Source organism: Manis pentadactyla, chromosome 11 (genome assembly GCF_030020395.1).
Source record: "Manis pentadactyla isolate mManPen7 chromosome 11, mManPen7.hap1, whole genome shotgun sequence".
NCBI classification, from domain to species: Eukaryota; Metazoa; Chordata; class Mammalia; order Pholidota; family Manidae; genus Manis; species Manis pentadactyla.
Window position 1 is genome coordinate 38,224,181 of NC_080029.1, and position 15,102 is coordinate 38,239,282.

Here is a 15,102-nt window from a genome sequence, read left to right on the forward strand (position 1 = left end):
CCAGAAGGAGCAGAAGAAAGGATGAAACTAAGAAGTCACCTTTGTTCCTTCTAGTCAGGATGGGAAAAGTAAAGGTGGCAGAACACAATGAAGCTATTTGTCAAAATTAGGTTTTTGGCTTTTCTGTTGGATTCCATTTATTCATAATGCTGCAAATTTCCATCAAGAACTGAATTCAGGGTGATGTTACTTTATATACTATATGAAGGTGTTGTATATTGTTTTAAATATATAGATGGAGGTATACATTCAGCCTCTAAATTTTGTTAGAGATTGATACTATATATGCAACTGAATCAAAACAGTGATTATTATAAGAACTAGTGTAGATCCTTGAATACATGTGTTATACTATTTTCCAGGGAAAGGAGATGTATTTGGAGACATCTTCTGGAAGGAAACCACCCTTGCTCACGCGTGTGCCAATGTCCGAGCACTGACATACTGTGACCTCCACATCATCAAGCGAGAAGCCTTGCTCAAAGTCCTAGACTTTTATACAGCTTTTGCAAACTCGTTCTCCAGGAACCTCACCCTTACTTGCAATCTAAGGAAACGGGTATGTTGTCTGTAACCAATTCCCCTAATTAGTATCCAGAGGTTAATATGTCTATTAGCTGAGCAGTGGAAAAGTTATTTCATTTTGCAGCATATACTACAAAAATGTAGTGACATAATCTTCTTTCCCTTTCTTTACATTTTCTTCTCTTTTGAAGGGAGAAAAAGACCTGGAGTACATGGGTAAAGATTTTAATCTTTATTGTTTAAATACAGTATGAAAAACAGTTTGAGGAGAAACAAACTATAATTAGTTAGTTTTTGGGGGGTGATAATATTGCCATAAAATTAATATCAGTGTCTCTTATTTTATTATGTAGATTTTTTAAAAGCTAGTAAAATTATTTGCCTATTTTATATTCCTGACTCTCTTTAAACTCTCCTTCTTATTTAATAATCATTCACAAAACTTATTCTGCATTAATTTTTTCAAAGTATACTAACTCAGAAAGTAATCCGCCACACTGACATAGCCCACAATAGGTATGGGAATCCTTTACTTTGCACTGCTCCTGCAAATATAATCTTCATTGCCATTTTCTATTTAGCTGAAGAGTATGACACAAACTTGATTTGCATAAATGAGTTTCCTAGCTCTGCTTTATAGGTCATTGGACATTGGCTAGGGCTTTTTTTAATTGCTAAGAATATGATACATGTTAGGATAACTACATTTAAAGAATTAATCTAAAATGATTGCTTGTCTATGGTGAAGTATGTTGAAATAGCAAACCTTCTGTTCCACCCCCTTAAGTAGGACCTTCCCTGTAGTTAACATGGAGGAGAAAATCAAGCCTGGAGACAAATTAACATCTCCACTGCAGCAACATAGACACGAGCATAAGCAAATAACCATTATCCCCTGTTCACGGTTCTGAGAGAGGATAAGACTGCAGGAGTCATATTTGTACTAGCTGTGTTACAACATTCGATCTATATTTGAGTAGCATTTTCAGTTTATATTTTTGTTAAGAAATAGTTATTGAGCATCCATAATCTGCATGACAAAATGTAAAAAGCTGACAAGAACGCAAACACTAAATATAGAGTCCTGTGCTTAAGAAGCTAACAGCCAAGTGTAAATATTATGTCAACATATATTTGTACAAGTAACTGAAAGATAAGCTAGTGATGAATGTGGAGGAAGGGCACCAAATATGAGCTAAATATGGAACTTTCTTGCTTATTCATTAGAGAGCTTGGAGTCCCTTTTAAGCAAAAATGTGTCTCCTTTGGTCTGTATTCTGTCATCTCACTGACAAATTCCTTTACTACCAGGCAGCCTATTTTATATTTGAAACTCTTATGTCTTATTAAGTATTCTCCAATATGAATTTTGCCAGTTTTGGAATCTTCCCATATTCTGCAAGATTACCAAAACCCCTATCCATCATCGTTACAGTCCTCAGGGCATATTTTATTTGTCACTGTCCTCCTCAGAGCATCTTGTTTACACAGTATCTCATCTGATGTTTATAATATGCCTGTGAAGAAAAAGGGCAGTTATTTCCCCTTCAAAGCACATGAGGAAACTCAGGCCTGGAGGGACTGGTATCAGATCACCAACTGACATATTTGCAGGGCAAGATCTCAAAGAGGGATAATTAAGACAACTCATCAGTAGAAAAAAATTTGGTTCTTCAAAATGAGTTCATCACAAAGCTCTATTGCCTCTTTTTCTCTTTCACACATCTGAGCGCATGCACATCACACACACACACATGCACGCACACACTGATTATGAGAACTCAGTGCACATAGCAGTGTGGCTACCTCTGATAGGAAGAGAAGCTAGAGACAAAAAACTCGTATTGTTTTGTAATGGGACCTGGGAATGGTGTGCCTGCCTCTTCAGGTTTCTGCACACAAATTACATCAAATAGCTTCTTCCCCTGTGTAACCTGTCACCTGTAACACCTGTGTCAGTTTTCTTGTTTTTTTTTTTAACTATTCCAGCTCTTCTGCAATCGATGGATAGTCTCAATAACTTGGCAAAATGTAGGTGAGGTGTATTTTCAGTCAGTGTCACTTTAGTCTCAGAAAAAAATACTCTCATTAAAAGGAAACTGTGGGGAAATACCCTCCAATGATTTGTGAGAATAATTATTATTTTGAGAGCCTACTTAATAGCCAGGCACTTCAACATATTTTATATATAATAACTGATCTTACTAAAGTCACCAAACCATAGATGAGGCAGTATATTCTCCATAAGGAGGTCGAGGTTTTGAGGGTCGGACAGCTAGTCACCATATAAATTATGAGTCATGGTCTGCATTTGAATCCATCTCTGTCTGATTCTGAAATGTATAATGTCTAGCATATACTATGTTGCTTTGGCTTGTCAAAGTAGCCGACATTTTTTTTCCACAACACTAGTCCACAGGCACGTTATGAACAGAACCTAGAATTTCTCATTCACTCAGTCACTTTAACTTTGTTCTCCATTGAGCTATTAATAAAAAAAAGATACTGTTCTTATTGCTATTATTGTAAGCATTCTTGCAATGAACATTCATTGTGAATCATATGATCAAAACTATGTCCTTAGAATGGTCCTGCTATCTCATAGCTATCATAACCATTAAATAAGGGCATGTTCCTAGTAAGTCAGGGGAGAACATTTAGAACCCATATTTCCAGCCATCATAGATCACAGCTCTGGCCACACGACTGCAGGAGGTGGTTCGGTGGAGAGGTGTGTACCGTGTGAAGTTCCCCATGGCTGCAATAGGGAGAAATGTGGTAGTACTCTAGCTGCTTGCTTCCCTCTCTGTTGAGGAAAAATAAGATATTTGTTGTGTAAATAAAGCTCCTGCTAACCAGCCTTAAGTCCCTGTCTATAAAAACTCTAGAAATCTAACTGGTAATTTCACCCAATAACTAGAGCAGGTGTTGGCAAAATTTTTCTGTCAAGGACCATATAGTAGATATTTTAGGATTTGAGAGCCGTATAGTCTCTGTCTCAACAACTCAACCTTGCCACTGTAGTGTGAAAGCAGCTGCCTTACTCAGGGTGCCATAACAAAATGCAGTAGGCTGGGGGACTTAAACAACAGGACTTTATTTCTCACCCTTCCGGAGGCTGGGAAGTCCAAGGTCAAGATGCTGGCCAATTCAGTTCTCCAGAAAGGACTTTCTTTCTGTCTTGAAGATGCTGCCTTCTGGGTGTGTCCTTACATGGTGGCTGGGGGAGAGAGAAACAGGGGTCAGGGGTGGGAGTGTGCAGGGTGGGTGTAGACTGGGAGAGAGATGGAGGGAGGAAGAGAACAGGAGGGGGAGAAAGAAGCACTCTTTCGGGTCTTATGTACCCACTAATCTCATCATGAGGGCCCCACCCTCATGATCTCCTCTAAACCTAAATATCTTCCCAAAACCTATTCTTCAAATATCATCACAATGGGTGGCTAGGGCTTCAATATGTGAAATTTGTGGGGAGGGGGACATATTTCAATCCATGGCAGCTGCCAAAGGTAGTATGTAAATAAATAAGCATAGTTGTATTTCAATAAACCTTTATTTGCAAAAGTAGGTGGCTCCCATTGGCCTTAGTTTGCGGAAATGGAGTGGAAATTAGATGGGAATGACAGTGGATATGCAAATAGAGTTCCATCCCTGTTTATTAGGAAGCAGCTCTCTACTACTTGCCACCCAGCCAGAGGGTGATCATGAAATGGAAACTACCATATATAAAGGTGGTAACACACAAAACAAAAAAAGAGGTGGCTATAGGAGCCAGGTAGAAAACCCACGTGAGTGAGGCAAGGCTTACGTGACTGCAGACTGGAAAGGTCACACCATATGCAAAAGGGGCAGCTGCTCCTTAGTCTGGTTGCCTATGCCTTGCTGAAAGGCCAGCCCAGTGTTGCTGGGTCTGCATATTTATATCCCCAAGAAGCCAGAAGTGTGACTCTTTATGTGAAATCACATTAATTTGGTAAGTAATCTGCTGTTTTTTAAAATACTGTGGTCAATGAAAACAAGTCAGCTTGCTGTTAGTCTAACAGTTTGGGAACTAAATTAAATGATTTTATGAACTCCTGATCTCATGATACTAGAAACCTGAACTTTTTCCTGGATCCTATAAATTTGGATGAGAAAAATTATTACATCTTTCTTTTCTTTGATTTCTAAGTGATATTTAGCTATTTCTTCAATTATGAAGGTTAGTAACAAACTACAGTATGATTAGAAGTACCAAAAGAAATCATAGATATTTTAAAATCATATTGTATTTGTTGAAGATATCCTGAAATATTGTTTGTGCTTATTGCTAGTTAATAATTTTAATAATTATGGTAGTTATTAGACCTCCTGCTGGGATGATATTATTGCACTGATAAAAAAACACATGGGTTATCTTGTGAATTATTTTTTAATATTTTGATAACTGGATTTCAATATAATATGTTTCCTTTGCAATACTATGCATTTTATTTTGTGCATTTAAAGCAACTCTTCTGAAGTGAGCCCTTTTCCACAGGCTTTACTAGATGGTTGGAGATTAAAATTCTCTGTATGAGAGTCAGAAACTAAACAATAAGAGCAGAATGACTGGTTGGTGTAATTTTTTTTTTCAATAATAAGAACACAATTCCATAACTTCCAATAAGTTCAGACATACTCAGAAAAGGCACAGGAAAGCATCAGAGGAAGGTTGATTCACTTGATGACTTCATTTATGTATTTATTTATTTAAGGTACCATTAACTGCAAGGACAAAACAGTGTTCATTAACTTGAGGACCAGCCCTCAGGCATAGCTTTGAGAAAGCAAGCAGTGTGGGTGATATATAGGTTTTAAAGGGTTCTAATCAAACTTTTAAAATAATTCATGTCCTTTTGCTTCTTCTGCATACTTGTTATAAAGTGATGTTTCCCATTTGTCTGAAGAGTTAACATGGCAGGCACACCAGCTGACCTTTGAAAGACCTGCGGATAAAGCGAGCCTTTGGTTGGCATCTGGGAACCTGGATTTCCAGTGCATTCTTGCTACTCATACTGATAAGAGTGGCTTACTGTGCCTACACTGTTTATTCAAACAGTGTGGTTTGTGCTGAGCATCTACTTTCCTTCCACGAGTCTGAATTTCGATATGTGTCAAGTAGAGGATATCCATGTGACCAACCTCTAGTGAGTCCCTCGTGAGCATCCCTGGTGGGAATATTTCACAAGTATTGTCACAACTTGTCACTGGAGGAATTAGGGAAAGAATGCTTGGAAGCTGGTACTTAGCTTCCCCTGGACTTCTCCCTTTACCCTTTGCTAAGTTTGCTTTGCATCTTTATGTTGCAGCAAGTTCAAGCTGTGACTATGACTGTGTATATGCTAAATCCTGTGAGCCCTCCTAGTGAGTCATCTAACCTGGGAGTGATCTTGAGGACCATCAATGTACCATTTATAAAGATTGGTGAGAAATATATGTTCTCAGAGGTCCTCAAATGGGTAGATAACTTGGTAATTTCACTGTGACCTTTTATTCTGTAAAAGATGCTGAAACCGACAGACGTTATGTTTTATGAGTATAAAAGAATGAACCGGTTTTAAATTGCTCTGTATATTTTTCCATGAGGCTGTCAGGAAAATTCCATTTCCTTGAAACCCAAAGTCAATGCTACAGTTGCACTTACATCTACATTAAGTATAGCTGGGATTTTGAATTACAGTTGACCCTTGAACAACTCGGGCTAGGTGCATCAACCCCTCAACACAGTTCAAAATCCATGTATAATTTTTAGCTCCCACAGAACTTATCTACTAATAGCCTACTGATGACTGGAAGCTTATCAATTACATAAACAATTAATTGATACATATTTTACATGTTATATATATTATTTGCTGTATTCTTACAATAAAGTAAGCTAGAGAGAAGAAAATGTATCTTCAAAATGTTGCAAATCTCCAAAAACTTTTCCAATATATTTATTGGAGAAAAGAATCCACATTTAAGTGGACCCACACAGTTCAAACCCATGTTGTTCAAGGGTCAACTCTAATTTCTAAATATTTCCTTCACTTTCAGTCTAGCAAGAACATATTTTCCTCCAGATTGATTAGACAGGATGAGCGAGGAGTTTTATTTCCGATTTTCTGTACCTTTTCTGATGAGACACTTTGATAACATGTGGCACAGAAAGTGTTGGCTGGCTCAGCATATACCCAGTGTATATCCATGATGGTCACATCACATCCCTGTGGGCTCAGGGAGATAAAAGGCCCAGTGCCTGCTCTCTGGAGCCCATAGCCTAGTAAGAGAGACAGATGAACAAATCAGGTATGTGCTAAGACAGGGCTATGCTCAGGCACACAGGGGGCATAGGGGACATGAATCCAGTTCATCCCAGGGGAGGAGGTGCATGGATTCCAGGAGATGATGACAACCCTGAAGTTAAGATTTCATTTCAAACAGAGAAATATTCTAGAGCAAGGAAGGATCTGTAGATCACCTAGTTTAACTTCTAGTTTCTTTAAAGATGAGAAAATGGAGACCCAGAGAATTAAGGGATTTGCTTAAATTCCCTTAGCTAGTTAGCAACAGAGCCGAGACTGGAACCAAGGCCTCGGAATCCCATGCTGGCTGTTCTTCTACTCTTTAGCCTAGATTAAAAGCCTTGTATAGAAAATTGTGAGTGCAATGCAACACTTGATTCTATTCATTTTTAGCAGGGAAGAAGGAAGGTATATGGCATGAGTTTGCATGTGACTCATAGATTGATTTTAGTGTTTTTCACACCATCATCCAAGAAAAAATAACAGTGAAACGAAAAAAACCAACAAACCCAAACCAAGCAATAAGCAGTGTGCAGAGTTGTGAACGGGAGTCCCGGTCTCACCACGGGCCCATGTGTATGATGGGCCACAGCAGGTGTGTCACTCCCATTTTGAAGGGTCTCATTTTAGTACAAGCAAGTAACTTAAACATCAGTATTATCCAGTAAGTGCTACTGAATAGGGTAAAATGTTGCCTTGCTGATGATACTGTGTTCTGATACACTCTTTGCTCTCTTGTCAGTACTTTGAAGAACTATACTGACTGCTGCACCGATTAGTGTAAACATATATAAAATTTCTCAAAACGCCTATTTTTTTCATCTTCAGATTTTATTTTTTAAGAGGTTAGCACTTCCACATTAGACATTATGAAAACATTGACAGGTTTACTGCCAAACATGAGAATTGTGGCTACTAAAAACATTAGTTGATTTTTTTTTTTTTTTATTGCAGGGTAGTTGACAACAGTATTGCATTACATTAGTTTCAGGTGTACAACACAGTGATTCAACATCTATATACATGATAATTCCAGGTACCAGGTATCACCATACTGAGTTGTTGCAATATTTTGACTATATTCCTTATGCTATACATTACATCCCGGTCACTTATTTATTTTACAATTGGAAGTGTGTTTATATATATATATATATATATATATATATATATATATATTTTGTGAGGGCATCTCTCATATTTATTGATCAAATAGTTGTTAACCACAATAAATTTCTGTATAGGGGGGTCAATACTCAATGCACATTCATTAATCCACCCCAAGCCTAATTTTCGTCAGTCTCCAATCTTCTGATGCATAACGAACAAATTCTTACATGGAGTACAAATTCTTACATAGTGAATAAGTTACATGGTGAACAGTGCAAGGGCAGTCATCACAGAAGCTTTCGGTTTTGTTCATGCATTATGAACTATACACAGTTCAAATATGAATACTCATTTGATTTTTAAACTTGATTTATATGTGGATACCACATTTCTCTATTATTATTATTTTTAATAAAATGCTGAAGTGGTAGGTAGATACGAGATAAAGGTAGAAAACAGAGTTTAGTGTTGTAAGAGAGCAAATGTAGATGATCAGGTGTGTGCCTGTAGACTATGTGTTAATCTGAGCTAGACGAGGGCAATAAACATCCATGTATGCAGAAGATTTCTCTCAGAACAGGGGGGGTGAGGTTCTAAGCCTCACCTCTGCTGCTCCCCATTTTCTCACCAGATGGCCCCCTGCGACTGTGCCTGTCTTAGGTTGTTCCTCCCTTGAGGAATCTTACCCGTCTCTGGCTAACCAGTCATCTTCCGGGGCCATACAGGGAAATGTTAAGTTGGTAAGTGAGAGAGAAGCCTTATTGTTTGAAAAGGTGAGCTTTTTACTTCTTTGCATATTTATGTCCTGTGGCTTCTATGCCCAGCATTTGTCTTGAGGTGTCTTTACCACTTGGAAGAATTATGATACTCGGTAAATTCGACATGTGGCTTGAGTTCTATTTAAAGGTTGTGATTAGGTAGGAAGAAGAAAAGCTATAGAAGTAGCAGGCAGAAGAAAACCTGGGAAGATTGATTATTTCTTTGACATATCTTCTTGTAGAGTAACTTCAGCATGGATAGGTTTTAAACTACTAATTAAATTGTGCACACACATTAACATAATAGGAATATAGTTACCTAACCAAAGCATACCTGTAATTACCAGCCATCTCCAGTGAAACCAAGAAAACCAGTTAGGCACCTTAGGCATTTGTGAAAACTTATCTATGATATGGTGGATATTGTCCGACTGAACTTAAACAGTCTGAGAGAATTCAGATAAACTAGAACAACCCATTCCTGGGGACTGTTCATATCCCATATGTTCTTTTAACGATAAATAGTCTGTGGTTGTAAGATTTTGGAGTGGTACAATTTGCACTTCTCCTAATTCTTGGTTGAGTTTCAACAGTATAGATCCAGTCCAATTTTTGTTTTACTGTATGCACAGGCCAGCTTAGATATCTTCTTCATCATTCCCATGGCAAGTCCAGGAACTGCTGGGATGAGTGCATCTACATCTGTGACAGTGCGTGGATCTTTGTTGGAGTTTTTTTTTTTTTGCTGATCATCTTCTGTCATGAGTCTTCCCGAGAGTGCTGATGTTGGAAGTTCTTTTTCATATCGTATCTTAATTCATTTTCGGGGTAGCCAAATTAGGCTTTGATCCTCTGTATAAACACAAACAGACCCTTTGCCTACACTTTTATATGCCCTTTATATCATTGTGTAGAACTCATTAGAGGTCACCACATAGGAACTGCTTTTTTTTTTTTTTAATCATTAATCTACACTTACATGACGAATACTTTGTTTACTAGGCTCTCCCCTATACCAGGTCCCCCCTATATACTCCTTTACAGTCACTGTCCATCAGCGTAGCAAACTGTTGTAGAATCACTACTTGTCTTCTCTGTGTTGTACAGCCCTCCCCTTTCTCCCACCCCGCTATGGATGCTAATCTTAATACCCCTTTTTTCTGCCCCCCCTTATCCCTCCCTACCCACCCATCCTCCCCAGTCCCTTTCCCTTTGGTACCTGTTAGTCCGTTCTTGAGTTCTGTGATTCTGTTGCTGTTTTGTTCCTTCAGCTTTTCCTTTGTTCTTATATTCCACAGATGAGTGAAATCATTTGGTATTTCTCTTTCTCTGCTTGGCTTGTTTCACTGAGCATAATACCCTCCAGCTCCATCCATGTTGCTGCAAATGGTAGGATTTGCCCTTTTCTTATGGCTTAGTAGTATTCCATTGTGTATATGTACCACATCTTCTTTATCCATTCATCTATCGATGGACATTTGGGTTGCTTCCAATTCTTGGCTATTGTAAATAGTGCTGCGATAAACATAGGGGCACATTGGTCTTTCTCATACTTGATTGCTGCATTCTTAGGGTAAATTCCTAGGAGTGCAATTCCTGGGTCAAATGGTATGTCTGTTTTGAGCATTTTGATGTACCTCCATACTGCTTTCCACAATGGTTGAACAAGTTTACATTCCCACTAGCAGTGTAGGAGGGTTCCCCTTTCTCCACAGCCTCGCCAACATTTGTTGTTGTTTGTCTTTTGGATGGCAGCCATCCTTACTGGTGTGAGGTGATACCTCATTGTAGTTTTAATTTGCATTTCTCTGATAATGAGCGATGTGGAGCATCTTTTCATGTGTCTGTTGGCCATCTGTATTTCTTTTTTGGAGAACCGTCTGTTCAGTTCCTTTGCCCATTTTTTAATTGGGTTATTTGATTTTTGTTTGTTGCGGCGTGTGAGCTCTTTATATATTCTGGACGTCAAGCCTTTATCGGATGTGTCATTTTCAAAGATATTCTCCCATACTGTAGGGTTCCTTTTTGTTCTATTGATGGTGTCTTTTGCTGTACAGAAGCTTTTCAGCTTAATATAGTCCCACTTGTTCATTTTTGCTGTTGTTTTCCTTGCCCGGGGAGATATGTTCAAGAAGAGGTCACTCATGTTTATGTCTAAGAGGTTTTTGCCTATGTTTTCTTCCAAGAGTTTAATGGTTTCGTGACTTACATTCAGGTCTTTGATCCATTTTGAGTTTACTTTTGTATATGGGGTTAGACAATGGTCCAGTTTCATTCTCCTACATGTAGCTGTCCAGTTTTGCCAGCACCATCTGTTGAAGAGACTGTCATTTCGCCATTGTATGTCCATGGCTCCTTTATCAAATATTAATTGATCATATATGTCTGGGTTAATGTCTGGATTGTCTAGTCTGTTCCATTGGTCTGTGGCTCTGTTCTTGTGCCAGTAAAAAATTGTCTTGATTACTATGGCTTTAAAGTAGAGCTTGAAGTTGGGGAGTGAGATCCCCCCTACTTTATTCTTCTTTCTCAGGATTGCTTTGGCTATTCGGGTTCTTTGGTGGTTCCATATGAATTTTTGAATTATTTGTTCCAGTTCATTGAAGAATGTTGCTGGTAGTTTCATAGGGATTGCATCAAATCTGTATATTGCTTTGGGCAGGATGGCCATTTTGACGATATTAATTCTTCCTAGCCATGAGCATGGGATGTGTTTCCATCTGTTAGTGTCCCCTTTAATTTCTTTTAAGAGTGACTTGTAGTTTTCAGAATATAAGTCTTTCACTTCTTTGGTTAGGTTTATTCCTAGGTATTTAATTTTTTTTTGATGCAATTGTGAATGGAGTTGTTTTCCTGATTTCTCTTTCTGTTGGTTCATTGTTGGTATATAGGAAAGCCACAGATTTCTGTGTGTTGATTTTGTATCCTGCAACTTTGCTGTATTCCGATATCAGTTCTAGTAGTTCTGGGGTGGAGTCTTTAGGGTTTTTATGTACAGTATCATGTCATCTGCAAATAGTGACAGTTTGACTTCTTCTTTGCCAATCTGGATTCCTTGTATTTTTTTGTTTTGTCTGATTGCCGTGGCTAGGACCTCCAGTACTATGTTAAATAACAGTGGGGAGAGTGGGCATCCCTGTCTAGTTCCCGATCTCAGTGGAAATGCTTTCAGCTTCTCGCTATTCAATATAATGTTGGCTGTGGGTTTTTCATAGATGGCCTTTATTATGTTGAGGTACTTGCCCTCTATTCCCATTTTGCTGAGAGTTTTTATCATGAATGGATGTTGAACTTTGTCAAATGCTTTTTCAGCATCTATGGAAATGATCATGTGGTTTTTGTCTTTCTTTTTGTTGATGTGGTGGATGATATTGATGGACTTTCGAATGTTGTGCCATCCTTGCATCCCTGGGATGAGTCCCACTTGGTCATCGTGTACGATGGTTTTGATGTATTTTTGAATTTGGTTTGCTAAAATTTTGTTGAGTATTTTTGCGTCTACGTTCATCAGGGATATTGGTCTGTAGTTTTCTTTTTTGGTGGGGTCTTTGCCTGGTTTTGGTATTAGGGTGATGTTAGCTTCATAGAATGAGTTTGGGAGTATCCCCTCCTCTTCTATTTCTTGGAAAACTTTAAGGAGAATGGGTATTATGTCTTCTCTGTATGTCTGATAAAATTCCGAGGTAAAGCCATCTGGCCCGGGGGTTTTGTTCTTTGGTAATTTTTTGATTACCGCTTCAATTTCGTTGCTGGTAATTGGTCTGTTTAGATTTTCTGTTTCTTTTTGGGTCAGTCTTGGAAGGTTGTATTTTTCTAGGAAGTTGTCCATTTCTCCTAGGTTTTCCAGCTTGTTAGCATATAGGTTTTCATAGTAGTCTCTAATAATTCTTTGTATTTCTGTGGGATCCGTCGTGATTTTTTCTTTCTCATTTCTGATACTGTTGATTTGTGTTGACTCTCTTTTCCTCTTAATAAGTCTGGCTAGAGGCTTATCTATTTTGTTTATTTTGTCGAAGAACCAGCTCTTGGTTTCATTGATTTTTGCTATTGTTTTATTCTTCTCAATTTTATTTATTTCTTCTCTGATCTGTATTATGTCCCTACTTCTGCTGACCTTAGGCCTCATTTGTTCTTCTTTTTTCCAATTTCAATAGTTGTGACATTAGACCGTTCATTTGGGATTGCTCTTCCTTTTTTAAATATGCTTGGATTGCTATATACTTTCCTCTTAAGACTGCTTTTGCTGTGTCCCACAGAAGTTGGGGCTTAGTGTTGTTGTTGTCATTTGTTTCCATATATTGCTGGATCTCCATTTTGATTTGGTCATTGATCCATGGATTATTTAGGAGCGTGTTGTTTAGCCTCCATGTGTTTGTGAGCCTTATTGCTTTCTTTGAACAGTTTATTTCTAGTTTAATGCCTTTGTGGTCTGAAAAGTTGGTTGGTAGGGTTTCAATCTTTTGGAATTTACTGAGGCTCTTTTTCTGTCCTAGTATGTGGTCTATTCTGGAGAATGTTCCATGTGCACTTGAGAAGAATGTGTATCCTGTTGCTTTTGGATCTAGAGTTCTGTAGATGTCTATTAGGTCCATCTGCTCTACTGTGTTGTTCAGTGCCTCTGTGTCCTTACTTATTTTCTGTCTGGTGGATCTGTCCTTTGGAGTGAGTGGTGTGTTGAAGTCTCCTAGAATGAATGCATTGCATTCTATTTCCTCCTTTAGTTCTATTAATATTTGTTTCAGGTCTGTTGGTGCTCCTGTATTGGGTGCATATATATTTATAATGGTTATATCCTCTTGATGGACTGAGCCCTTTATCATTATGTAGTGTCCTTCTTTGTCTTTTTTTACTTTCTTTATTTTGAAGTCTGTTTTGTCTGATACCAGAATTGCAACACCTGCTTTCTTCTCTCTGTTGTTTGCTTGAAATATCTTTTTCCATCCCTTGACTTTAAGTCTGTGCGCGTCTTTGGGTTTGAGGTGAGTCTCTTGTAAGCAGCATATGGATGGATCTTGCTTTTTTATCCATTCTATTACTCTGTGTCTTTTGATGGGTGCATTCAGTCCATTTACATTTAGGGTGATTATTGAAAGGTATGAATTTATTGCCATTGCAGGCTTTAAGTTTGTGGTTACCAAAGGTTTAGGGTTAGCTTCTTTACTATCTTACTGTCTAACTTAACTCGCTTGTTGAGCTATTATAAACACAGTCTGATGATTCTTTATTTCTCTCCCTTCTTATTCCTCCTCCTCCCTTCTTCATATGTTGGGTGTTTTGTTGTGTGCTCTTTTTAGGAGTGCTCCCATCTAGAGCAGTCCCTGTAGGATGCCCTGTAGAGGTGGTTTGTGGGAGGCAAATTCCCTCAACTTTTGCTTGTCTGGGAATTGTTTAATCCCTCCTTCATATTTAAATGATATTCGTGCTGGATACAGTAGTCTTGGTTCGATTCCCTTCTGTTTCATTGCATTAAGTATATCATGTCATTCTCTTCTGGCCTGTAGGGTTTCTGTTGAGAAGTCTGATGATAGCCTGATGGGTTTTCCTTTGTAGGTAACCTTTTTTTTCTCTCTGGCTGCCTGTAATACTTTGTCCTTGTCTTTGATCTTTGCCATTTTAATTATTATGTGTCTTGTTGTTGCCCTCCTTGGATCCCTTGTCATGGGATTTCTGTGTACCTCTGTGGTCTGAGAGGCCATTTCTTCCCCTAGTTTGGGGAAATTTTCAGCAATTATTTCTTCAAAGACATTTTCTATCCCCTTTTCTCTCTCTACTTCTTCTTTAATCCCTATGATTCTTATATTGTTCCTTTTCATTTGGTCACTCAGCTCTCTTAAAATTCTTTCATTCCTGGAGATCCTTTTCTCTCTCTCTGCATCGGCTTCTCTGCGTTCCTGTTCTCTGTTTTCTAGTCCATTAATGGTCTCTTGCATCTCGTCCATTCTGTTTTGAAGTCCTTCCAGAGCTTGTTTTATTTCTGAATTCTCCTTCCTTAGTTCTTGCATATTTCTCTGCAAGTCCATCAGCATGGTTATGACTTTTGTTTTGAATTCTTTTTCAGGAAGACTGGCTAAATCTATCTCCCCAGATTCCTTCTCAGGGGAAGATGTAGCAGATGCCGAAGCTGTCTGGGTTAGTCTTGTCTGGATCATATTTTTTTGCCTTTTCATGTTGACAGGTGCTATTGACTGTCAGCTGGGAGGGCCAAAATTTTCACTTGCTACTGGCCTTTCTTTACTGGGACAACTGCGACCCCTAGTGGCTTGTGTTGGGTAATTGCGTGTAGAGTGGGTCTTTGTGTCTTGCCTGGCCGGAAGGGAGAAATTTCCCTTTCTGTGGGCGGAATTTGTCTCAGGCTGCTTCTCTGCTTTCGCAGTGCCCGGTGGGGTAATGGATGGGGGGGCTGC

At 38.6% G+C, this 15,102-nt stretch overlaps 1 protein-coding gene across 1 annotated transcript in view; it reads left to right on the top strand.

Moving 5' to 3' along the window:
• The window catches only part of KCNH5 (potassium voltage-gated channel subfamily H member 5), a 352,997-nt gene that overhangs the window by 284,488 nt on the left and 53,407 nt on the right, over positions 1-15,102 (top strand). Inside the window, exon 10 of the mRNA XM_057488394.1 lies at positions 363-559. Coding sequence (XP_057344377.1) covers positions 363-559 — 197 coding nt within the window. The remainder of the gene's footprint in view (positions 1-362; positions 560-15,102) is intronic.